At 38.6% G+C, this 26318-nt stretch overlaps 3 protein-coding genes across 8 annotated transcripts in view; 1 reads left to right on the top strand and 2 right to left on the bottom strand.

Moving 5' to 3' along the window:
• Positions 1 to 13019, top strand: part of svep1 (sushi, von Willebrand factor type A, EGF and pentraxin domain containing 1) — a 110659-nt gene extending 97640 nt beyond the window's left edge. For 5 of the 6 annotated variants that reach the window (XM_037757991.1, XM_037757989.1, XM_037757988.1 and 2 more), the window contains 9 exons: positions 358 to 421; positions 1413 to 1586; positions 1711 to 1887; positions 3695 to 3877; positions 6030 to 6200; positions 8531 to 8626; positions 9889 to 9984; positions 11093 to 11186; positions 12724 to 13019. In XM_037757991.1, the coding sequence (XP_037613919.1) occupies positions 358 to 421; positions 1413 to 1586; positions 1711 to 1887; positions 3695 to 3877; positions 6030 to 6200; positions 8531 to 8626; positions 9889 to 9984; positions 11093 to 11186; positions 12724 to 12754 (1086 nt within the window). In that variant the 3' untranslated portion in view covers positions 12755 to 13019. The remainder of the gene's footprint in view (positions 1 to 357; positions 422 to 1412; positions 1587 to 1710; positions 1888 to 3694; positions 3878 to 6029; positions 6201 to 8530; positions 8627 to 9888; positions 9985 to 11092; positions 11187 to 12723) is intronic. The other variant, XM_037757990.1, reaches the window with a different exon arrangement.
• Positions 13020 to 13106: 87 nt separating this feature from the next.
• On the bottom strand, positions 13107 to 18105 carry txn (thioredoxin). The gene is made up of 5 exons (XM_037757995.1): positions 17946 to 18105; positions 15604 to 15711; positions 15092 to 15157; positions 13834 to 13899; positions 13107 to 13529 (listed from the first exon to the last, which is right to left on the bottom strand). The coding sequence occupies exons 1-5, from the start codon at positions 17967 to 17969 to the stop codon at positions 13464 to 13466; spliced, it is 330 nt and encodes a 109-aa protein (XP_037613923.1). The 5' UTR covers positions 17970 to 18105; the 3' UTR covers positions 13107 to 13463.
• A 2851-nt stretch (positions 18106 to 20956) lies between these two features.
• On the bottom strand, positions 20957 to 26067 carry LOC119481231 (prostaglandin reductase 1-like). Its single transcript, XM_037757994.1, has 9 exons — positions 25948 to 26067; positions 25029 to 25141; positions 24786 to 24831; positions 24610 to 24669; positions 23945 to 24112; positions 22303 to 22576; positions 21823 to 21928; positions 21414 to 21532; positions 20957 to 21271 (listed from the first exon to the last, which is right to left on the bottom strand). The coding sequence occupies exons 2-9, from the start codon at positions 25132 to 25134 to the stop codon at positions 21161 to 21163; spliced, it is 990 nt and encodes a 329-aa protein (XP_037613922.1). The 5' UTR covers positions 25135 to 25141; positions 25948 to 26067; the 3' UTR covers positions 20957 to 21160.
• Positions 26068 to 26318: the final 251 nt, after the last annotated feature.

The following is a 26318-nucleotide window of genomic DNA, read 5'->3' as shown; positions in this document are numbered from 1 at the left end:
CATGATTTCTCCTCAGCAATCAATAGCAGAGTGCAGTTACAGAGCAAACAGAGGGAGCTGAGTCACTCTATTCCTGATAAATTGACACTGATATGCCTGCCTCTGCAATTTGAATACTCGCCAACAATGAGTGCCTTCTATAACACTGATAACACACACACACAGAGGACAATCTGCTGACTGTAATAGCGGGCAATTTAGTAACAAAACAAAGGTGTATTGTTTCAGTCTGATGTGAAAAAAATCTTTATCATGGATCTTATTCCTGCTATTTCTACAGATCAATATTTCTACACTTTGCTCTGTTTAAATCATCCACTGTTCTTTTATCTTTACAATTTGTTCTTCCTGTCACAGGGAGACTCTATCCAGACCTGCCAGGGAGACAGAACATGGAGTGGCACCCAGCCAGTGTGTGTTGGTAGGTTTCTTTACACAAGAGGGACGGACCAGGAAATGTCCTTAAGAAGGTCTAATATTTAACCCCATTGTTGTAATGTCTCGTCAATAAAGCTGGAACACACCTTAAGAGTATAAAACCTACAAAGACAAGACAACCCCACACATATTGGCTATTTGCACTCTGACATGCTTGTGCCATATGAACCTCCTAGGACCTGTATAGGACATCTGGGACTGGCCTACTGGCGTTTTGTTATCATGCAACACAGACCTGGAATAATCTCCCAGATAAAAAGAAGAATTATAAATATAATTTACAAATGAAATATTATTCCATCAATAAATAGTTCAAATTAAAAAAGGAAATTACAGAAGCACAATAAAACAGTCAATAAGCACATAATTTAAAAAGACATTAATGAATTCATAAATAATGGAATTTAAAACTCTTTTTGAATTCAGCCAATTCATTCATAGATTTAATTAGAATTAATTTGTAAACAAATGTATTTATTCCTATTTTTATAGTACAATTAATTATTAATCAATTAAATGCTTAAATGCTTAGTAAAGTGTCATGGCTGAGGGACAATGCATTATATGACAGGTGGATTATGAATAGAGTAGCATCTGAAGGCAGCACCTGAAATCCCACACAAGTATACAATTTCTGGTGCGTTTCGGTTAGAAAATAAAAACGGTCATCCTGCATCTTAATCATTTGTGCTGCAGTTTGAAAAAGGCAAAAACACTCAAGGCACCGTCATTGTTTCTGGTTTATTACAAATGTGTCTCATATTTGATGTTCACTTTCCTGATTCCAGTTGAACATATTAAACATTTTCAAAATATCTCAAAGTAAAGTGAAATGGACATAATTTAGATCGTATGGAGAGTGTAACCTCAAGTTCCTCATAATGTTGTGCAACCTGTTACATTATACTGTACACACACATGCATCAATCCCACCACACCTTTGACACGTTTATGCTTGTCTCTTATCCCCTCAGCACAATCCTGTGGGTCTCCTCCCGCAGTACAACATGCACAGGTCCACACGTCAGGAGAGACTTACCTACACAATGCCAGTTATGTATGTAATGCCGGCCTGCAGCTGGTCGGCGTTAAGACTCTCACTTGTCTGGCCAACGGCACGTGGAGCCTGCCAGCACCTACATGTGAAGGTATGGAGGATCGCCAATGAATTAAAAGTTTATTTCTTGACATCTCTACCTGCGTCTTTGTACCAGAGCACCCTTTCTCTTTCTGAACCATGATTTTAACCTCCATCGTTTCCTCTCATGTCAGCGGCCAAAGGCTGCGACAGCCCGAAACAGATGTTGTACGGTAAAGTGCAAGAGCACAACCTGAACACAGGACGCGCCGTGGAGTTCCAGTGTGATAAAGGCTACAACCTGGTGGGAGACTCTCTGGTGGTGTGTATGGGCGGCAACACCTGGAGCTCCACTTTCCCCACCTGCCAACGTGAGAAACACACAGAAACATGCATGCAAAATACATGGGAAGGGGAAGTTTAACCGATGTGATATGACAATTAGTTAGGCTTCCTGTTATGTTATCAGCTTGTCAACAGAGTCACTGTTGCAATGGTTTCTTTTTCACGAATTCCTGTGCATTTGGCAAACGCTTGCACACAGAGTTTCTTCATCTGTTTCACAACATAGCCTCTGACAAAATGGTTAATGAGTCGGAGCTCTTATTACCAGAGAGTTTCTACGCAGTTTGAGTCAGAGCAGTTTACTGGAATAGACACATTTTTTGTGTTTTCCAGTCGTTTTTTAAGTCATACGTCAGGATATGTGTAAAAATGAAACTTACAGTTCTCTCATCTGAGAAACATTTACATGCAGCAAAAGAAGTTTTGTTTCAAATGAACGTAATATCCCTGTAAATACTTTATTATTAAGTGCAGCTTGAATACTGTACATCACACACTATTAACTCATTCATCGCAAGTCCTTGGCGTGACAGTTAGCTTTCAGTATGGCTTGCTGGCAGTGACTGGGGAGATTATGTACATCCTTTGTCTTGATTTATTTATATGTTGGCAGTGGTGCCAGCTGCTGTTAATATATACAAAAAACAAAACAAACGTAGAAATGATGCTGCATTCAAATACATCTTGGGCACATAAAATAAATTTCTTTGTATGATCTGATGACCCCAAACTTATATTGGTTAACCATAGAAATAGAGACTCCTGTAGCACATAATGCAATCTTCTCTCTATGAAACTTGTATGGTGTAATTTCCCTCTGTGGTATATTTCAATGTCTGCGGTGGTGTCTCACTGGATGACATTACATTTAAATAGTGGGGGAAGAAGTACTCAGGTCTTTTACTGAAGTAGAAGTAGTAATACCACAGTGTAAAAATACTACTGCATTCAAAATTGTATTCAAGTAAAACTACAAAAGTATTAACATCAAAGTACTCATTATACAGAATGAATCATTCGGAGCCCTCGGTATAGATAACATCAAAAATGATCGTTTACAAAATGATAATAATAACAAAAATAGATAAAATTACTTGTATACGTTTATACAATTTCCCACATGCAAAAATGCATACATATCTGTTTCTTTGTCCAAAAAGAAAAGGGTTATCACTTCTTGATTCCAAAAACGTAAGGTATAAATCCCATATTTTTATGAAAGATATGACATATGATATATGAAAACTCTTCAATCCAAAGGTTAGTTGATTTATATTTTGTATTAATACAAAGTAACAGTTCACTAATGTTGTCAGATAAAAGTAGTGGAGTTAAAAGTACAATATTTGCCTCTGAAATGTAGAGTAGAAGTATAAAGTAGCATGAAGTGGAAATACTCAAGTAAAGTAGAAGTACCTCAAAATTGTACTTAAGTACAGTACTTGAGTAAATGTACATTTCACCATTGCATTTAAAGATGTTTTCAGTGTTTAGTTACCACAATTTACATTCTCAACTTAACTTCATTTTTAGATTTTATAGATATCACAGATATATCAGAAATACAGAAACATAAAAAAAATGTGGTGTACATACGTATCATTCTCTCCCCCTAAACTTATAACTTATAACCATATACATGTATATTTTCAAGCTGTCTCAAATCCAAACATCTGTTCTACACTGTATAGTCGGTACCCTGGCATGTTGTCAGCCTTGTTAGCTATTACATATTGTTGTTGTGTCATGTTGTGGTAAACATTTGAGAAATAATGCTTTTGTATTGCTTACAGATACAGTGTGTCAATAATCCTTCACTTGTGTTCCTCACAGCGAAGTCTTGCCCGGCTCCTCCAGGCTGGAGGGAGGACGGCAGCAGGAACGGATCCCAGCAGGAGTTTCATGTCGGACGGTCGGTCCGTGTCACCTGCCCCAAAGGTCAGCAGGTCAAAGGCAGCGGCACCATCACCTGCAGGCCGGACCGGACCTGGAGCCTCGTCAGCGCCGTGTGTGAAAGTAGGTAGTTTCTTTGACGGTGAAAAATACTGCATATCCTCTTTTGGGGAAGCTTCACTGCGGATGTATAACTGCAAATATAAAGTATATCTTTTGTTTTAAATACATTTTAAAACCACAGACCTAAAAAAAATGTGACCACACAATCCATCAATAGTACGCTGCCTTCAAATGAAACTCGTGAGCTTGTGTTTACAACATGGGAAGTCGTGTACGCAATATGCTTGGCGTTCAAGTGGTTAAGTCGTGAGAACACCGCTGCTAAGCAACTGCAATATTAACGTTACTGTCGGCGTCTAGGAACCACAGAATCTAACAATTTAGCAAACTAGCAAGTGGGTAACATAATGCAGAAAATAGAAAAGGTATAATGACAGAGGAACAAGATGAGGTCGTTGGGAATATCAACATTTTCCTCAGACATATTGTAAATATACGACTAAAATTACAATATATTCACTGAATACCACAAGAGGGGGGCGTTCATATGAACTCTTCTCGTGAACACGGTAAACACGACCCCATTTGAAGGCACCAATAAAGTCTGGCCAGTCCATCAGCAGGTCACTAATATTGACAGATATATATATATCAGTATTGGTACATATGTTGGTAGACAGGTAAATATAATTTCCAGTACATACAGTAGTTGTTTTATTCATTCCATTTTTCCTTGATTTTTCTAAATTGAAGTTTGTTTTTATTAATAGTTTATTTATACTAAAATATATTCATATTATTTTTTTAAATATAATTTATAGTTATTTTGATTACTTGATTTGCAGTGAGGTTTACTGTTCAAACTTTACTGTCATCTTTAATAACTTTATTCAACTATAAATTATTATGTCTCAGTACATGTTTGTCACAACTCTTTCAGTTTTGACAGATAATTTTGCCAACAATGTTTGCTCATGTTTAACGTAAGAAAACTGATATTATTCAATATAGCCTTTCCAGATTTTTCAGTTAGTTTTTTTAAATTCTCAAATATCATTTTTGACCTAAAAAAAAAACCATGAAGATTTAGTTGTGTCCGGGGAGAAATCTAATCAAATGTAATTTATTAGGATGTCGATATATACTCAAACTGGCAAATCATGTCCTAATTCATGAGATAATCAAGTAGAAATTGTGATATTTCCCCCCTCTGCATGCTCCCCTTGTCTTGTGTCAAACACTTGCATGGCTTAAATCTGCCTGTTGGCTGAAGTATCATTTTCTCTGTTGTCTGTCTTTCTTTCTCTCACTGAGCTTTTATCAAAACAATCGTGGCTGCATCAAACACCGTGTTGGTGTCCTGTATGCTGGACTAATTATGGGAGCCTCTGCAGCTTCTATGGCAACCTTTGTCACATAACCCTGTGATCTTTCTTGCGTGCAGTCGTCCTGAATATGCAACAGGATGGTGATTACGTTGCTATGGCTCGTTGTTTGTATTTGCATGGCGTTTATACTCTTATGTGCATGTTCACTGTAATCCTTTTAGTCCTTTTAAGGCCTTGAGAGGTCGTCCACTGATCGTCAAGCCACACAACTGAAGTATCTGATATTTGGACACTGTTGCATGAATGAGGGATACAGAAAAACACCGCTTGATTTCATTCAATGGACACCGATGTCTCACTCTGCAGTGCACAATTTCATATACAGAAGGGGTAGACGAAATAACAGAAACACCTTACAATACAACAGAGAAGCCCCACAAACACACATACAGTATCTGGAAGCTCATACTGCTCAGTTCTTGTATTGTTGCAAAGCAAATCTCTCAAATCTCTCAAATCTCAAGTGTTGTCTAAAAAGTCGCTTCCTGATTTGCTGGTTCATGACCTTTCAAATGATGTAATGCGACAAGGGGAAGAAAATGAAAGCTTTCTCAGAAAAGAGAAACAATGGGAGGCCTCTGTTTTTATTAACGCCTCTGACATATACAGTATAAGCTGCTATTGTACCGTACTGTAAGGTGTTTCTATTATTTTGTCCACTCCCTGTAGACTTGAAACTTTCCTCTTTGCTCAAACAGAAGATTGATATGCTCATCAACTCTAGGCCATTCAGTAAAGTAGAAGCATGACCTTAATTCAGACAGAGGAGACAGAAAAGGTGTAGTGAGTAACTCGTGGGTCGTTCCATCTGGGCTGTTGTACAGGGGTGTCCTGTGGCCCCCCCCTCCACGTGGCCAATGGGGTGGTGCGGGGGGCGGTGTTCCAGTTCGGGGACGTGGCGGCGTACTCGTGTTTTGGCGGCTACGCCATGGAGGGCGTCGGGAGGAGCAGGTGTCTGGAGAACGGCACCTGGACGCCGCCTCCCACATGCAGAGGTAGAGAGAACACGCCTCTGTGTTTTAACAGAAGGGGACACTTCCTGCTTCCTCTGACTGTCCCTTTTTTGCAACATGACGCCGTGCTGCTTCTCCGCTTTTTAATTATATAATTGCTATACTTCTCCAAACTGCTCATCCCCAACAGATCCAATGTTCTCTGGAGGTTATTAATGTGTCTTTGCCTGCTCTCTCTGTCCTGTCATGCCTACTTCTGCTGGGTTGCATGTGTACAGTACGTGGACGTAGGTGAAGTAGCAGAGAAATCTTTTTTGGCCTTTCCCTCATTACCAGTTAAGGTTGGGAAAGGATGTGGTTCAAGAAGTCAACCTAAAAAGGTAGCTTCACCACAGAACCCCTTCCCTCCAGCTGTACCACAACTAATGCCTCCTCCTCTGCACTCTCATAATATGAATACTTTCTAAAGCCTGGATCCAGCCCCATTAAAGGAAGAAAAGAAAACTGTCGTAAAACAGTTAGTTCTTTAAGGGCTTGGCATCTCAGGGGCTGTTGTATTGCCTATAGGTGTATTTTTGTCATTCCTTTGGGTACAAATATACAATGTGACATCATGTCAAGATATTTCGATATTTCTATTTTTAGTTGTAATTTTTCTCAGCTATACAAAACACTAGGGTTGGGAAAAAATAGATACAGCATAGTGTTGCGATATTTTAGCGCGGCAATATTGTAGCGATACACTTCTGTAAGTATGTATCTGTTATTATACAAACTATTTACCTTCTTAACAATCCAACAGTGGGCCCGGACGCTATTCTGTCTTTCAGAGGTTGTAGTGGGCTCAGTCTTAAAGCTAGAGTGAAGATCCTGGAATCATATGAAACTAGAAAAACGACTCCAAACTTATGCTTTGGTGAGGAAAAACTAGCATGGCCATTTTCAAAGCTGTCTCTTGACCTCTCAACTCAAGATATGTGAATAAAAACTCTGAGATTTATGTACATAGTGAAGATGTTGACAAACTGCATAATTTGCAGCTGACAAAAGATAATAAATATATCTTATCGCAATACTCAGAATATCGCAAAATGTTTAAAATCGCAATAAGTATTGTGTATTGTGACTTGAGTATGGTGATAATATCGTATCACGGGGCCTCTGGTGATTCCCACCCCTACAACACACCCATCGTTTCGGGTGCTTCAGGATCAAAGTGGAAGAGCTTCGTTTGAGAGTTTTTATATTATCTGACTTACGATAGGCTCAGTTGACCAGAATCCAGTGTAGGTTTAAGATACGGTATGTTGTGTAGAAGATTACACAGATTAAGAAATTATGCTCCACAATCAACACAAGCCAGACCACATACAAAACCATAAACTGAACACTGTATGATGACCAAGATGTAAGAAAAGAGCTGTAATTTAATAGGGGTATAAGAAAATATCGAGTATCACGATATTATGTTTTGTGATACTGTATCAATTCTCAAAAACACTACACATTTTTAATTAACAGTTTATGTGCAAAGATTAGCTCAGTCAATGTGTATGATAGTTTTCTTAAAATTAGATTTTTTAAAAATTACAATATATCGTCTTGCTTACAGTATCGCAATATATTGCAATTTATTGATTCGTAGCCCCTGTATCATGATATGTATCGTATCGCCAGATTCTTGCCACTACACAACCCTATTATTTGAACAGGAAACAAATGTGACCCGTTGACACTGACCTGTTCGTGGTTAAAACATGAAGTGGACTCTCCTTCTGACCAAAGTCATTGTTGAAAATCACTGAAATATGTGGGGCAGGTAGAAGGGAACTGGGTTCATCATAGAAAAACTAGAAACAATGAACATCACACTCTAAAGACACAATTTACAAACACGGGTAGAGATAACAAATCAGAGCTCCATATTCATGAGCTTCTTCGCTCGCTGCAAAATTTCAAAAGAAAGAGAAACCGCAGTGGATCCCATGTGACATGAAATTCAAATGGCTACTCGCATGTTTTACATATGAAAATAAGGGCTGGATCCAGGCTACGCTTTCCTCCACAGCTGCTGAGTGTGTGCACCTTTCCTGTCTACGCGTACAAACACAGACACACCTGGGAGGGTTTCTGCTGATGTTTTTGACAAGTTTGCACAGAAATTTAATTTGCAGTTTGTGAATGCTCCCTTTGGTCTCGTGCATGAAGTTGTTGTTTCCTCTTATTTCACTGGAAGGAGATTAAATATCTCCTCTGTTTTAGACACTTGTCTACATGTGAAAAATGTGTCTTTCTACATATACAATATACGTTTTATGTGTGTCACCTCTTATGTTAATTTGACACACCTTTGTGTGTGTCCTCTCCCTCAGCGGTGTGTTGGCTGCACTGTCAGAACGGAGGTGTGTGTCAGCGGCCCAACATCTGCTCCTGCCCCGAGGGCTGGATGGGCCGACTATGTGAGGAGCGTAAGTATTCAACCCTCAAATATCGATCACTGAACTCTGTTTACACGATCGTGACATGATCCCAAACGCTCACCAACCAACACACAGGAATCCAACCAGCTTGCTAAGCAGGTTTGAACAGACAATGGTGCACAAAGAGGGTCCCAGATAATGGAGTGAAAGGTTGTTTTCAGCTGAGACATTGAGAGAGTTATTGTCATTCATTCTCTGTACTTCAACAAAGCCTCATCAGACAGTTTATAGACATTTTGTCTCTTGTTACATTCGTTGTTCCCAGAGGGTGAAGTCTTTTGTGATCCTCTGACTTTTCATCTAACGTCATCATCAAGTCAATTTAAATGAGTTGTTTATGACCAATACCTGCAAAACTAATGACATTTTTCCATCAGCCTCAGCACTACATTGGGTTTAGTGCTAATTGGCAAATGTTAGCATGCTAATACGCTACACCAAGATGGTGAACATGGTAAACATTATACCTGCTAAACATCAGCATGCTAGCATTGTCATTGTGAGCATGTTAGCATGCACTGGAAATCATTGCTTTAATCGACTACCTTTACCATTGACACTGATTGAACATCCACATAAAAGGTGGCAAATTTTCCCTTTTAAAGGTCCCATGTCATGCTCATTTTCAGGTTCCTACTTGTATTTTGTGTTTCTACTAGAACATGTTTACATGCTTTAATGTTAAAAAAAACAACTTTATTTTCCTCATGCTGTCAGCCTGAATATGCCTGTATTTACCCTCTGTCTGAAACGCTCCGTTTTAGCGCATTTTGACGGAATTGCAACAGAATTGCGTTGCTAGGCAACAGCTTGGGTCCATGTGTACTTCCTGTCAGATGATGCCATTCACATACACTGCAACCAGGAAATAAACTGGGACACATTTAGAATGTTTACGTTTAAAATTATGTCAAGGGTTTAAATATTGTATATTCGTGACATCACGAATGGGCAGAAATCCTGACGGCTTGTTTCAAATGCAGAGTTTCTGAATACGGGCTGTGTGTATTTCCCTGTGGATTGAGCGTTTCGATACTTTCACAGTATTTATATAGGACTTAAGCCTGCTTTATAATAAAAAAAACATGAAAATCTCACTTTTTTATAATATGGGACCTTTAAGATGGATCACTTCATCAGTACAAAAATATGCTTCTCTCTGGCCTCGAGATCTTAAAAGAGAGAGAGATGGACTGGTGACCTTAAACGACTTCCTCTTTACACGACTCCTCTCTCCTCTTTGATAACAGCTATCTGCATCCTGCCGTGCCTGAATGGAGGCCGTTGCGTGGCACCCTACCAGTGCGAGTGTCCCACCGGGTGGACCGGCACACGCTGTCACAGTGGTGAGTTCATGTGTGATGGTTGCACATGTTTAGGCTGGTAGGTATGCGAGTAAAGCTGCACACCCACTGTGAGCATTAATAGCACAGTGGCGTAGGCTGAGAGTGCATATAAATAGAGGAAGCCCTCACTTAACAGGATTCCTTTTACGTCATTGTCACCCTCACGAGGGTTGTGTGACACCGTAGTTTTTTTTTTTTAAATCTACTTATGTATTTGATTATTTATTTATTTATTACTAATAACTAACATATATAAATAAGTAAATTACAGTTGGCAGTAAATAATAATATAGTATCAGACGCCACTGTTACACTGTCAATAACCTTTCAGCATCAAAATATACACTGCCGCCATAATTTTACAGTCTGTATTGCAACTTGGCAAATAAATCTGATTTTGATTGTAACGTAATAACGTATCAACTTCAGTATATAAGTTCCATTCTCAGCAAGAAGATGGAGATACAAACTTTTAATATTTTTTTGGACGAAATGCTTCTTTTACCAATCATTTCAATATTATTAAAGCTTTTAATGATCATCTGGACAAATATGATTATCACCTAGACGTGCTTTAACATGCCGTCCCTGAGAAACCCAGACAAAAGAAGTGTGTAGACGTTTATGCGTGTTATTATAATTTAGTTTCATTTTTATTCATTTACATTTTCTTGTGTTTTACTTTTTGTACCTACAAATATGGTATGTCTAATTAACAATTTATGCCATTTCAATTATTTTTTTTTATCAATGACAGTGTTAATGATAACAGATGGCACCGAGAAGAAAGAGTGAGTGAGCACTTAACCATCTGTCTGTCATGACAGTGTGTTGCAGCTCTGAGAGCTCAAAGCAAACACACTGTGCAGGAGATGAATGAGCAATTCTTTAAAGGGTAGTTCCACCAAAAAAAAATGTTTCAGGCGTCTACGTCGCCTCATTGCCGAGAGAATGCGGTAACACCGGTATCAACAGATGAGCAACATATTTGCTTCTTCTTAGAACTTATTGATCTGACTTCCTCATGAGCAAAAACATGATCCCAGTGATGATGACCGTGCTGTGTTTTATGAATGTGTGTGTGTGTGTCTGTCTGCCATCTCCACAGCTGTGTGTTCATCACCTTGTCTGAATGGAGGCAGATGCATCAGGCCGAACAGATGTCACTGCAGTCCAGGGTGGAGCGGACACGACTGCTCCAGGTGATTACACACAAACAAAATAAACACAAAAGTTGTTTTTCAAATATTGAAATAAATAGATGATATTCTAAAATTTAAATGTAATATTTTTAGTGAGTAATTATAATGATAAATACTAGAATAACATCACATCAGTGATAAATAGATTGCTATATAAAGCTAGATATGTATATAAAGAAATGTAATTTATTAAAGAGCACAAGGTAACTGTTACTGTATTATAATATGTATGTATAATGTATAATATTGTGTAGTTTTACAAGAAAAATCGGACTTATTTTGTCTCACTGTGACATTGTGACTGTATATCATACAAACTGATTTAAAATACACTGTTGAAACAAGACTAAGTAACAGACTAACTACGTCAGAGTCATTTAGTTCATACTTTTAGATTTATATGTTTTGTAATATAATCGCAAATGTGCAAATGTACGACGCCGTATTAGGGCCATTGTAGGTAACCAAGAATAAATTACGGAGCCAAGGGATATATCAGTGGGATAATCTCAAAGAATAGCCAAGTAGTTTTTTCTTGTAAATTTGCAACTTTAATTTTGGAAATTCTGAGTTTTTTCTCACAAATTTATGACTTCATAATGTCAGAGAATATTCAAGTTTTTTCTCCTAAATTTATGTATTTCTATTGTAAATTTACCACTTTAATCTTAGAGAATATCCAAGTTTTGTTCTCGTAAATTAGCAACTTTAATCTTGGAAATTCTGAGTTTTTTTCTCGCAAATTAATGACTTTGTAGTCTCAGAAGATATTAAATTTTTCTTTTAAATTTACCACTTAAATCTCAGACAATATCCAAGATTTTTCTCCTAGATTTACTACTTTAATCTCAGAGAATAGCCAAGTTTTCTTTTCTCGTAAATTAGCAACTTTAATCTTGGAAATTCTTAGTTTTCTCTCGGAATATTCCCCCCTTCCCTTTAATTTATTTTTTACCTACAATGGCCCTAATACGCTTACGAATGAAATAGCTAGTTGAACACATTTATTGGCAAATCTAAATTCTACTGGCTCCATTTAAACATTTATTGGATATTTATCATTTTTGTTGTAGGTTTCCATCCTGCATAATGCAGTCACACATGCAGAATGATCACTCTGCTCCCTGCTCTTCTGTTTTGTACACGCTCCAAATTGTGGGTTGAATAGAAGCTAAACAAATGAGCTTTATGGAAAGTCCCATGGTTTCATATGAGTCATCCACCAAGAGCATCTTTGTCAGCGGTTTTGTTACAAAGTGATAAATCTATCAGCTGGAAAAGCTCTTGCCTGCTTGCAGAGAATTATTCCAGGCATTAAAGTAAATTACATTATGTAGCATTATACATTATCATCTAAATAGTGAGGTGTGGTTGCTCTGCCAAGATGTTTTTAGTGTATGAAATGGAGAAGTAAAATCCTGCAGTTTATAAATTCAGTGTTCATATTCAGTGTATTTAGTCAACTTTTTCATTAATAAGAGTCATGAATTGTATGCACAACGACTGAATAGTTTCTCCTTTTTCCTTCTCTTTGCAGGAAAAGGAAATCAGGATACTATCACTTCTAAAGCTTCCACTCAGCTCCATGTGAATCGTCTTATGAAGGGAATTCTTGTATAGTTGACTGACACACTTGTAAACCATTCATTCTCATCTCTCTGCAAGACAAAGCAAGAACCATTTTGTAAAATAAAGCTGTATTTTTTCATATAGAGACTCAACAGTATTAAACATATGCTGCTATATACTTGTACGATGTGTAAAAACTATTGATGTGATTGTCCAATGTATATGTGTAAACTATTCACATTTTTATTAAAGCATAAAATACCATTAAATGCTCTTTTTTTTATCAGATACTTTGCTATTAAAAGTCATGTTTGATGCATTCAAATGTGAAATAGAAGAATACAAAGTTCCTGTAACTCATCTTCATTTATTAAATCCACCTTAGTGAACAAAACATACAAAGAAAGTTCAGGAGTTAGTCAGGAGCAAAGCCAATCTCTTATATAAAACAGAATTAAAAGTGGTCATCAGGTTTTAATCAAATTTCAGCCAGTTAAGACGGTAAAAACATACACTGAACTTACAGGACTAGGAGTATGTCACCAATACATAATGAGTGGAATAAATTATAATTGCCTGTGTGGAATAGAAGACCTGATGGTTATTGTACACGACATGTAACTGGAGTTTTCTTAGGCATGTACAGGGAGCAACAGTGGCTACTGTGGTTATTATACAATGAGGGTTTGTGGATTGGTCGGTGGGACTTTATGTTCTCAAAGCTGCCAGTTTTTCAAGCAGTGTATCTTTGTTAGCACCGGAGAACTCGAACACCTGAAAGACAGAACAGACAGGAGGGTTAAAGACCACCTTAATAATACAAAATCACAATGATGATACCTATTAAAATTACTTTTTAAATAAATTCAAATTCATTCAGTTTAAGGCATTATAATTCTTAACGAGTTTTTCCTGCAGTCCCCAACCGCCACAGGTTAAACGCACTACCCACGTTAAAATGAATGGGAGGACTGGCGTTTCCGCAGCAATGGCTGATTTGGTGTGAATGTTGCTCTGTATCTGCTGGATGTGTAAATGAGCTACCGTTTCCATCTTTGCTGTATGTTTTCATGCTTACCTTTTCTCCATTCTTGTAAAAGTGGAATGTGGGCATGCAGTTAATCCCACAGTGTGAACTCACATCCTGGAAAGAGCAAAAGGAACAACGGTAAGATGGATTGGACTGAGTCAAAGACACTGCTACGCCCTGATTGAGATGAATCGGCACAAACAGACCGATACATGTGTGAACTGTGAAGCATCCGATAGGAACTGTGAGGTCAACAGGTCTTTTTTTAATGGGCGTAAACATGTTGCGAATACAGGAATTTAAGATGTCAAAACAAACTCAAGCCAGAAATGTCTATAGCGTTGTTTTTTAACAAGTTGTGAAATGCTGCCAGGCTGGACTTGTCCAGTCATCCAGATACGAAACGGCAAACTATTGTGAGTTATAAGATGAACATGACACCCGAGCATGTCCCTCTATCTTTTTTTCTATTATTTGTTTAACCATAAACAAATACTTGCTGTGTAAAACCCCTTGAGTCAATAAAATTAGGTCGACTTGAAAAGCCCAGAACCCCGTAAGGACTGTAACACAATAAAAAAAACACCTGTAAAGTTAGCCGTGTAACTATGAACAGCTCAAGTAGCCGGGTTTTAGTTTCAAAGTATCTAAACTGCTTCAGAATACCTTTAAAATAAGATTATGAGCAACTTGGTTATAATGCTTTGTTCATTCACATAATAGGAATTGTATCTTTTGTTTTTGTGCGCAGGAATATCAAGTGGTATCAAAGGTCCATGTTAACAGCGTCACAGATCAGATATTACCTGGAGTTTGCCCAACAGCTCCATATATAAACACAGCCCTTGTGTCACAATGTGTGTCACAGTTACCACATGTAAGCCAACATGTCGGGCCAGTCGTTCTGCCAAAAGCTGTTCTGCCTCTTTAAACAATGCTGTTAATGTTTATGGTTATCTATTTGCATTTTTTATGTCTCAGATTTAAATATTGAAACAATTATCAAGCAAAGTTTGTTCTCATTTCACTATTTTTTTCATGTGACCGAACTTTGCACTTCGGTCACATGAGTCAGCTGTGGTTCCACATGGTCTGATGAAATGGATTTCACGAATAGTCCACATTTTTTTGCGTATTAATGACATGGTTACAAGACCAGGAAAAGGACAATTACTCTAATCCTTCTCTTACACAACACCAGACCTTCCTTTTACAATTCCCAACAGATGGTATGTTGATATTTTGGTGTTCTGCTGGTGCTTCAGGCTTTAAACATAATAATTAAAATAAAAACAGACACACTTACATCAGCCTCATCCACATCCACCTTCAGGAACAGCACGTTTTTGTTCTCAGGCTTTGTTGCCTGTTGCTGTAAGAGAGTGGATCAAAGAGCATTAATAACATCTGCTGCCATGTGATCTTAAGAAAAGAACATATTGACGCATTGCTTGAAATCTTTGTCCTGTTATTTATTTAAGTTACGCCAAAGAGTATAGATACGTCTGTAAATCAGAAGATAGATGCATTTTTTAGATGAATCAACTTCCCAGTACGAACACTTAAATAGCCCTCATTTATGTCCTAAAAGTTGTAAAATTAACTAATAGCTGAATCCAGTCGCTGTCGCTTACAGTCCGAAATGGCGCTGACGTTGCAATGAAACGAACAATTGACTTTCACTTCTTAATAATATACATTCTCAGCCATTTCCTACTTGAGGTTGGAACAGCTTGACAAAAGGTTGCCAGGGCAACAAGAGATGCTGCCCTCGAGCCTCGTTATGACGAGACTCGAGTGCCAAAATCATCCACTTACGTCAAATATTGGGCCAATTATTTTACAGGGGCCACACCAGGTGGCTGTGAAGTCCACCACCACCAGCCTGTCTCCAGCTTCCTCCTTCAGGATGGACTGGAACTCCGCCTACAGAAAATGAAAACAGATGATAACGTTTGAGGTTGGCACGGGTTACCATGGTTACACATCTCCAACAAGGCAAGGAGGCTCTCCGGAAGTGACGACATAAATCACTGCTCAGTGTGTCCGAATAGACACATACTACTGTTTATTATTCACACAAATGTGTGTTGAACGATAGTACACACATATTTGATATGTAGCGCATATAGTTTGTGGTTTCAGACGAAGCATTACTGTAATATTTCACTGGAAATGGTATGCAATTACTAAAACTATTGGTTTCATACTAAGGTTCTCTCACATACTATTTTAGTGTACTTAATAGCATGTTAGTATGGACTTTCAGACGCACACTTACACACTTCAAACAAAGGCAGCTCATTTATAGCATTCTAAATTGTAGGTTATTATATTTCTACATATTTGTACCACTGCTACTTTTTCTTTCTGTGTATAAAGTACTCTGTTGTTCTTCCTAGCAGTCAGTTACATTTAAAGCAGGACCAGAGAGTGACCAGGACAGGTGCCAACACTAAACTTATGTGTTAAAACTATACTATTATGCTATTATAATGGTGGTAAACGATGTAAACTGACGTGTTGTTTATCACCAATACGCATGCGCTCAAGGTAATACATTTTGTATGTTATAATATGCTTTGTAACCGTCAGTAGTAAAGAACATTATACCGTCTCCACCCGAGCATCCTGAAACACCCAGTATGGCCTGCTGTGTGGTAGTGATGGGAGCATTTGGCTCAGCTCACCAAGAAGAGCCGGCTCTTTCGGCTCCCAAACGGCTCTTCATTTTTACCACTTCTGCCTTTTATAATTCAGCCAAATTTAGCTTTAACTGTTTTGACCTATGATTAGTATGTGTGCACATATATCACTTATTATTCAATATAATAACACTAAACGTTATAATTTCCAGAATACCGTAATTTTACATGCTGTTTCGTTTCCGCGCACCACACTCCTCTCTCTCTTTCTCTCCTCCTCTCCCTCCTGCTCTGTACCTGTAGACCGTCAGCGCGCGCACCTATCACCTGATTGGTCCCACGGACGTCAATAACACAACATTCAGTCACAGTCAGTGCATGGAGTGCCTGTGGCGCGGAGAGGATCATCCTATCATTCTGCCTTGAATTAATTAAAGGGCCTGTTTGTAACTTTCAGAAACGCTTGTTAACAGCGACACCTGTGGCCGTTAAGTCAACGACAGTCAGCGTCGAGCTCGCGCTAAACAGACATGAACGAGCATCGCTCAAAACAGTGAGGCGACACACGTCAGCTAAAACCACAACATCACTCTATATTTCACCTGCTTGGCAGTAATGTTAGCTGACCAGACGAAGGTCTCTCCATGAATCAATGCTGATCCTAGTGTTGGCTTTTCCTGCTTCAGCCCCTAGAAGAGTTATCGTCTCCGACCGCAGCCGGAGGGAGACACCGGCACCCGGTCGGAGACGATAACGTTACTAGCTGCGGAGCCCCGTCACTTCACAAGACATGGAAAACCTCTGTTGGTCTGGAGGAGCCGTAGCCACACGCGAGCGCGCATTAGCAAGCGTGCATGGGAAACCGACCCGGTAGATTTATACGTGTAAAAAGTTACAAACAGTCCCTTTAATAAAAAAAAAGAAAACGGCTCCTATCGTTCACTAAAGAGAGCCGGCTCTTTGAGCTGGCTCGTTCGCGACCTACACATCACTACTCCTGTGTAGTGATGGCCCCTCCATTCAACACAAGTTGTTATATAGCATCTCTATCTCAGACTATTCAGCCTACAATCACAGCTGAGATTATGCAGCATTGTTTCCATGAGTCAGCGCCCCGTGGGTATCCAGTCTAACAGCCGTTTCCAAGGCAACTTAAAGACGTGGTGTACACAAGATGAGTCCACAAACCGTTACCAACCGTTACCAAACGTTACCAACCGCTAACCCGCATGGTGGCGGTTATTCACGCTGATTCATGCGGTCACGTCCGCGGTTATAAGCGGACACGGAGCCCTACAGCTTTACTCTGACTACTAAGTCATGATCAGATGGATTTATTCATCTAACTCTCAGAAAACAAGCTAGAAAACGCTAGGAAATAAATTAATGTGGAGTCACGGGAGAGACAACGGGCGACCATCGACCGTTGGAAACCCATCCACCGTTAGAAAACCCGTTACTAACGTGTTGCTAAGGACGTTTTTAATAAAACGCGGTAAAATAAACACTACTTACCAAACTTGTCACTTCGCGAACCATGCTTGCTGTTGAGTGGACGTGCCTAGAGGTGAACAACGAGCGGATAACTTTGGGAATCACTATTTCCAGAAGACACGCCGCGCATTTATGTATATGGCGGCTGCTGCGTCAAGCTCCCCAACCAACTAGTCCACCCACAACCGGAAGTCAGTGTGCTTTACAAAATAAAAGCTGTTGCGTTGCTGTAGCTGTAGGGATGCTGTTCTAACTTAATTTTGTACAGATTTCACAATTAATATCCTATTTGTTATGCAAGTTTTTATTTACGGAAGTTTTTATTGGACTTTATTAGTTGTAACACACAGAAGTCATTCCACAAATATGTATGATCTGCAAATATTTCACTATCCACAAACATGTATTTTTGTATTTGTGTTGTGTAAAGTCACATTCATCATCAAAAATACAGGGCGATTTGCAAATTGTATTTATTTATTTTTTATTTATTTATTTGCACATATATATATGCACACAATCCAGAACAAGAAATGTGTCAGGAGAGGTCAAGAAGCCATAGGCTTATACAAAGGACCTCCCCCCAACCCCAGGAAAAAAGAAAACTATAACAAAAAAGGAAGAAAGATCTAAACTAACATAATTTTAAAAATACAACAAAAGTTAAACAACAACAAGAAGTATACAAAATATGCAGAAAAACATAACCAAACAGTGGAAAACAATCCAATAAAAACAATGAAATACATACAAAAAAGAAATACGCATAGCTTACTCTGTAAATACGTATTTTAAAGTTTACATGTACAGTGATATCTACACATTTGTGCATCTATTTCTACACGTGGAATGATATTTGCGAATTTGCAGATCGCTTCCTGTGGATTTATGGGCCACATGTTATTTGTAACTTTCCTCCTGTTTGTTTACAGAATTGTGTCCGATTGGCACCGCAGCAGATCTGTAGATAATAGTTGTAATCCACAGAAGACAATTCACAAATATATACCATGATCTGCAAATATTTCACTGTTCACAAACGTATTTTTGTATTTGTGTTGTGTAAAGTCACAAGTTATGCGTATTTGCAAATCGCCCTTTATTTATTTTTGTGGATGTGACTTTACACAACACAAATTCAAAAATACATGTTTGTGTATAGTGATATATTTGCAGATCATGGTACACATTTGTGGAATGTCTTCTGTGAGTTACAACTAATAAAGTCCAATAAAAACTTATTTTCTAATAAGGACGTTTATTTTGAAGGTTGTTAGTGACGTCATATTTGTTTCCGGTTTTGACACGATGGTTTTTAACGGATTGTGACGGTTTTGATGAACAGATGATAGAGAAACCTTATCTATATCTTATTATTATTTTAATAATGGCAAGGAAAGAGGTTAAACAACAGAAATAGAAAATATATATGCATATCCTATTTCCTTTGTATGAGTTAAACATTAATTACAAGTCACAATGACTTGACAGATTCTTGGTTTACCGTAAACGACTAGTAATGACGCTGTGTACGTGACGTGCGTCATTACGTCAATTGCGTAGCTATTTCCAAACATGTCTACATTAGTATTGAAGTATTTCCCTTAATTTCAATATATATTCTATAAATTATTATTATTATTTTTTTTTAATTTCCATTCTCTCTCTGTGACTTATGTTAACATAACTTACGTTAACATAAGTCACAGCTTAATAATAATAATAATTTATAGAATATAAATAGACATTTCTAAGCATTTCTAAGACATGGAAACATCTGGAAGTCGACACATATAACTAGAAACACCAAGATAAAGTTATACAACAACTGTGTTCTATCTTTCTTTCTATATCCGCTTTTGGCTTATGTGTAGTAAGTTATTGTTTTGATACCACTGGTTACGGGTTTTAGTTTTCTCATTATTTGGTCTTTATGTTTTGTTCTTTTATTGTTGTTTTTATTTTTGTCTATTTGTATCTGTGCAAGCACTTTGAAACTATGTTTAGAAAGGTGCTATACAAATAAAGATTATTATTATTATTATTATGGTGCTGAGTGCTGGAGAATGACTGAAAGAGACATAGCTTTCCAGCTTTCACAATACAGAAAGATCATGAGGATATTCTGGCCTAGGAAGATTACAAACCATGAACTACACAAAACGACAGGGTGCTTGGACATGGAAACAATATTGATAAGAAGAAGATGGAGATGGCTTGGACATGTATTAAGGAAACCATCCAATGACGAAGTGACTTATGTTGCCTTTACACCAACTAAATTCATAAAACTGAACCCACTCTTTTTGATAGTTTTAGATTTCCAGAAACTAGATTTTAAGGATTTCTTCTTAACAGTTAATCTTGTCCACTTTGGTAAAATCCCGATATAGTGCCTCTACTGTATTTTCCCCAGGTGGGGTGTGGCCCCCAGAGTCTATCCCTCAACCAGTAATGACACAAATGCAATTTTGGGATTGGTCTATGGGGTCAGTATAAGGCATAAAAAACTCCACACTTCTACACCAAAGTTGGTAAACCTTGTGCTATTCTACTGGACTAACAGCATCCTATGTAACCATGGAGCTGGGGCTCGAAATTCAAATGAGTGTCTATTTTCTGATCAAACAAAAAGCTGCAGGAGGCGAACAGTGCCTGCTCTATTATCTAGACTCCACTCCTATTAGGATTGAAAGCACACATCTTCAATAGCTCGCCCCCCCCCTGTTCTCCTCAGGCCCTAAATGCAGCATATGCATAAATGAATAACAGATTTATACTGTATAGATACTCACAGTCTGCCATATAAAGCCCAATGCATAAGTGACAAATATATGATAGAAAATTTGGAAAAACAAAGGCTCCTACTAAATACGAAGCCCATGGTTAATAACGTTACAGAGAATAAAATATGAATTGTTTGGACGGTGGTCAAAACCTAGAAAATTTGTTAAAATTTGTCAGTAAGTGCTACTGGTTTGCTCACATTTGTGTCTCCAATCCTGATTCTTTAAAGTAACTAAGTAAGTCCATTTGTTTTATTTTGTCTTTATTCTTTAAATGCATTACAAAAAAGTATCTTACCATGAATGAAAACCTAGAAGAATAGTCCAGTTTCAAATTATAAATCACATTTTTTGGTTATGAACATCATGTTAATATGTACAGTCTTCGTGTATGAATTCTGTAACAATGCCTCTGTTATTATAATACTGATTCTTCTACAAAGATCCACATCAGACTGCGACGGTAGCCTTGCCGACGTTTTCTCCCTGCAGCATCCCCATGAATGCAGCTGGCATCTTTTCAAAGCCTTTTGTGATGTGTTCCCGACACTGCAGTTTGCCCTGCAGATGCACAATAAATAAATTACACTGAAGCAGAAACATGGGCAACCCTACCAATCGAGATTAAATCTTTACTGTAGATGCACACACAAAAATTTTGAATTATATCCAGCATCATAATGAATAGTTTTCAGTCACTAACCTCTTTCAACCATCCCATCAGCCTCTTGAGGGACTCAGGCTGCTTGTGCTTCCACCTGCTCTGCATAAAGCCCTCCATCTTAAGCTGCTTGACGATCATGGTCATTTGGGGGTACGGGCCTAAGAGAGAGAGAGAGAGAGAGAGAGAGAGAGAGAGAGATGGTTTGAGAAAAAATCAATGGTGGTCCAAAGGAAACAATTCTGTCAAGGCAAAGTTTGTCTGTTTATTCATCTCTTCCAATATTTCAGCAACACAATGTCGCCCTCTAGTGAAAAAATAAAATAAAATCATCTGAACATGTGAAGTTGTAAAAGGGTGAATAACTTACAGTTTCCATCACAAGCAGGTATCAAGTTAAAAGCAGAAAAATAAGCAGGATTATTGATGTAGAAAATTAAAGTACACACACCTGTTTGGGGCGTGGTGTCATTGTAGGTGGAAATAGCTCCGCACACGGCTATTCTTCCAAAGTTCTTCATCTGTTGCAAGGCGACACTTGAAAAAGGGCCTCCCACCTAAAAAGAAGAAGAAAGGTCAGTTAAACCACAATAGCAATAATGAAGGTTTTAAACATTCAGCCCACACTGTTCAGAGTAAGCAGGAAGGCTTGATTTGCCAAACGGGGAAAGAAGGGGAGTTTAAATGGGAAGTGCTCAAGGACACTTTACAGGCTTGGAGCTACACCTCTAATGTTTTTTTTGTGTGTGACGCAGGGACGCCTGTGATTACAAAAAATCCTGTAAATCTAAGACCATTTACATATAAATCACAAATGAAACATGTCATTTTTAAAAAAAAAATTCTGTCATTTTGAAATACTGACAACAAATGTAAGATTTCTTGAAAAGAAATGTAAAAAAAAATGTTTTTTTTTTACAGTGTGGCTTACATTTTCAAAGAAGCAGTCGTATCCGTCTGGAGAAGCCTTCTTCAGCGCCTCCTCCAGGGAGCCAATAGTCTTGTAGTTGAAGGCCTCGTCGAAGCCCAGTTCTTTGAGGAAAGCCACCTTGGCATCAGACCCTGCTGAACCCACCACCTTACAGCCCTTGATCTTGGCAATCTGGCCGACCACGGAGCCCACCGCCCCCGCTGCAGCATTCACCAGCAGGGTCTCACCCTTCTGGAGCCCCAACACTTCTTCTATCCCGTACAGAGCCGTCAGTCTGCAGAGGAAGAGAAAGAGTCAAATCCAACGAGCCTCTTCGATCTTTGTAATGTAAACTCTTTGTAAGTGCTTCCATACCAAGGTTATCAGTGTTTATAAAATGACTTCAGCTCGCCAGCCGGACATGTTTATTTGCTCAAAGAGAGACAAAACTCAGCTGTTCTGCTATACTAAGAGAAACAGCTTGCTCCCTTTAAAGCGGCAGTAGGTAGAAAGTTTCTGGCATCATTGGGCAAAATAATCCATAATAACCTTTCAGTATATTGTAATTCAAGTCTGAGAGATAACTAGACTTCTGCACCTTCTCATGGCTCTGTTTTCAGAATTTAAAAAATATTTTTTTGACCAATCACAGGTCATTTCAGAGAGAGCGTTCCTATTGGCCGTTCATTCAACAGAGGCAGCTGTCAATCGCTCACAAACTCCGATCAAACGGTCAAACGAGGTGAGAAATAGGCATTACAGTAACAGAATATTGATTCATATTTGATCAGTGCTGCCTAGTTTGAACATTTGATCAGAGTCGCGAGTGATTGAGAGCTGCTCAGAGACGGCAAGACTCCAGCTTGGCTATGATTGGTTGTTTTCCTCCGGACTGTGAAATCTTGCAGATGCCATTAGGAGCACCAGAGGACACATCATTTTGTTTTAGATTACTTGTCTCATGCACTACTGTCAGGATATAGTGACCGTTTTATAAAAATATATTTTTTTTTAATCATATTTGCTCCATTTCTGCCCACTGCAGCTTCAACAGCAGGGAAATAGAAATACTTTTTCCAGATTACAGTAGAAGTCTTATCGAACATTTACTCAGGGAGGTATTCGCTTTCTGCATAAAAGTTCACACGTAGGAGTAGCCAAGCCTTCCTTCTACTTTTGGCTACCAAGCAGCGTTTCTTATCCCACTCCTATTTACACTGATAGCTGACTTCCTGTATATCCGGTCTTGCATCTATAAATGAAATTGTATGTCTAAGTTCAGGAACAAAGACCGTGCCTGGAACACATCCCATTCCCGCACAAAAGTATTTAAGCGCACCTGAGCCATTCACTTCTCCTTGACTCAGTTTTCACGTCCTCAGAATATATCGTCGGAACACAGGAACCATTGAGGGCTCTGTAAAAATCAGAGCCCTCCAATCTTCAATAAGCTATTCTAAACCCATATCATTATTGCCGTGGTCTTAGTTAGTGAACTAATATTTACTGAACCAGAATGTTTTCAGCTCAAACGCGGCTTCATGTCCAGCAAACTGTTGTAAAAGCTGGAAGAACAAGTCACAGTAAATTGTTTTTGAGGTGCCAGATATAACTCCTCTGCATTCAATTTCTACCCATAGAGGCAACCCAACATCCGTCTTACCCTGGCATGCCGATGCCACCCAGAGCCAGGGACAACGAGACGTCCTGCGGCCAGTCAGCCATGACAAGAACGAGGTCGGTCCCATCACAGACCATGTGGGTTCTCCAGCCACAAGGACTAACAACATGGCTTCCCACGGGAAATGCTGGGTTATTACTTTGAATCACCCTACAGAAAAAACAAAGCAGAATCTGTTAATCAAGTTGAGTCTCACCTGGTCCAACTTCAGTCCTTGTAAGTCTTCTAAAGCCATATGGATGGCAGACACACACAAAAGTGTGTTGTGGTATCCTAGACAACTGTATTATGTCAAAACATGTGGCAGAGGAGTTTTTGTTACGCACTTTGATTCACAACAGAGTAAAGAAAACACACAACGTGCGTTTCAAACAGATTATTTTGAGATTGTTTGGAGAAGTTTGGTCACAGAGTAATTTATTCTGCATGTTTATCGTCAAAAACATTCCCACTGAAACAGACTGAGCGTCTGAACAATCAGCCAAGAACATTTCAAATTGTCTGCAACATTCAAATTGCTTTGAATCAAAGGCTTCAGTAATTAATAGCAGGTGCAGTACTGGTTCTGTTTAAACATCAGGGCATGCAAGGTAAAGATATTCCTCTGTGTGTGTGTGTGTGTGTGTGTGTGTGTGTGTGTTCTTTACTTGGCCACTTGAGTTCCAATCATCACATCGCCTTCATTCATGCGAAACCTGCTGAACGGCCTGGAGAGACAAACGGTGCATTACAATACATACGTACATTATATATATGCATTTTCAGATTAATGAATAATTCAGAAGATTTTTCTCAGATGCACACCCCCCTGCTCTCCACTCACCTCATGTATGGGTCGACACTGAGAAACACCGCTTCCAAAAGCACCTCTGAAACAAGAAACATCAAAACATGTGTACACTTGAACCGACGTTTTTCTTCTTTGGTACGTGACTCAATCAAGGGGAATACCGACTCATTTGAAGAGCTTCGTGTTTAATGTTTGAGGCAATATGAGGACACATAGTGTGCACTCCTCTTCAAGCTTAAGTAGAGAGAATAAAAGAGATAAAAAAAATCATCTAACCCCCATCTTTGGGCGCAGGGAGCTCTTCCACCTTGAGCTCAAAGTCGCTGTCCTTCGGGAAGCCGTCAAAGTGCTTGGTCAGGATCCACTTCTTGGCTTGGACCATGATGCAGCTGTGAGAGATAGAGCAGTTGTTTGAAATTAGACTGACAGTGACAATTTGGTGCAGCACGATTTCATTTCTGGTGCTGTACAAAAAACAAGTTAGATGTACTACACAGTTACTAATGTGGGAATTCAAGTGAAAGCTATAATAACTTATTCATTAAATCGAATTATGAAGGTGAAACATTCAGAAAGACAACTCAATATGTGAAACTAACTTGTGGAGATACTGTGGGTCAAACTAAATCAACTATTTATAGATTTTAAGGGCTGAGAGAGAGCCAGGGTGAAATCTGACAAATAAACTTGAAACTCAAATCTTATTCCTTCTTATTAAAGCAGAACAAAGTGAAGTTATTGCTGAAATTTGAAGGTTCTCCTTAAATGCAGTACTGTATGACAACAGTATGTGCATTGTTAAGGTACATTCAAAATTTGCTATGCAAAGCAGTAATTAAAAAGGAATGTATTCATGCCTGTACACACACAAACACACACATTTAAAAAACAGGAAGAAGCAAGTCTAACATTTTCTGATTATACTATACTATATTTCTTTCTGGAAAACAATGGTTACATTATTAATACGGTTAAAGAAGGAGACAGTGAGTACATGTGTAGGATGTGATGATATAAATATAACTACTGGATATCATAGTTAACAGCAGAAGTGAGAGGTGAACTTCCTGCTGTGGGCTGCCAGTCTCCCTTATGTTTACTGATGCCCCCTCTCCTATATTAGCAGGTTAATCTAGCTCTGTATGAGCATGTTGTACTAGAATACATCCCTATCAGAGTTATCCGTATGACTTACCAGCTGTCGTTGTACACAAAGAACAGGCAGACGTCGTGAACTCAGAGTGAGGAGAGGGAGCGGGCAGCAGAGGGTTGTTGAAAGTAGCGATGGGAATTCCGTCTCTTTATAGTGAGCCAGATCATTTGGCTCAGCTCACCAAGAAGAGCCGGTTCTTTCGGCTCCCAAACGGCTCTTCATTTTTTACCACTTCTGCCTTTTATAATTCAGCCAAATTTAGCTTTACTTGTTTTGACCTATGATTAGTATGTGTGCAGATATATCACTTAAATTATTCAATATAATTATTCTAAACCTTATAATTTCCAGAATATCGTAATTTTACATGCTGCTTCGTTTCTGACTGTCCCTCATCTTGTCTGCTATTCGCG

The sequence above is a fragment of the Sebastes umbrosus genome, chromosome 22, assembly GCF_015220745.1.
Source record: "Sebastes umbrosus isolate fSebUmb1 chromosome 22, fSebUmb1.pri, whole genome shotgun sequence".
Classification (NCBI taxonomy): Eukaryota; Metazoa; Chordata; class Actinopteri; order Perciformes; family Sebastidae; genus Sebastes; species Sebastes umbrosus.
Note: the sequence above shows the minus strand (reverse complement) of the source record. Positions and strands in the feature narration are given on the sequence as shown.

Bases quoted from the DNA above. Each gene is read 5' to 3' on its own strand.
- txn (XM_037757995.1), bottom strand. From the start codon at position 17,969: ATGGTTCGCGAAGTGACAAGTTTG. The intron at 15,158-15,603 runs GTAAGTGGATGA...ACTCTCTTACAG, and splicing joins TAATTGGCCCAATATTTGAC to CAACAGGCAACAAAGCCTGA. The intron at 13,530-13,833 runs GTAAGCATGAAA...TCTGTCTTTCAG, and splicing joins TTTACAAGAATGGAGAAAAG to GTGTTCGAGTTCTCCGGTGC.
- LOC119481231 (XM_037757994.1), bottom strand. From the start codon at position 25,134: ATGGTCCAAGCCAAGAAGTGGATCCTGACCAAGCACTTTGACGGCTTC. The intron at 24,113-24,609 runs GTAAAGAACACA...TTTTTTCTGTAG, and splicing joins ATTGGAACTCAAGTGGCCAA to GGTGATTCAAAGTAATAACC. The intron at 22,577-23,944 runs GTAAGACGGATG...CTTCCTCTGCAG, and splicing joins GGTGGCATCGGCATGCCAGG to ACTGACGGCTCTGTACGGGA.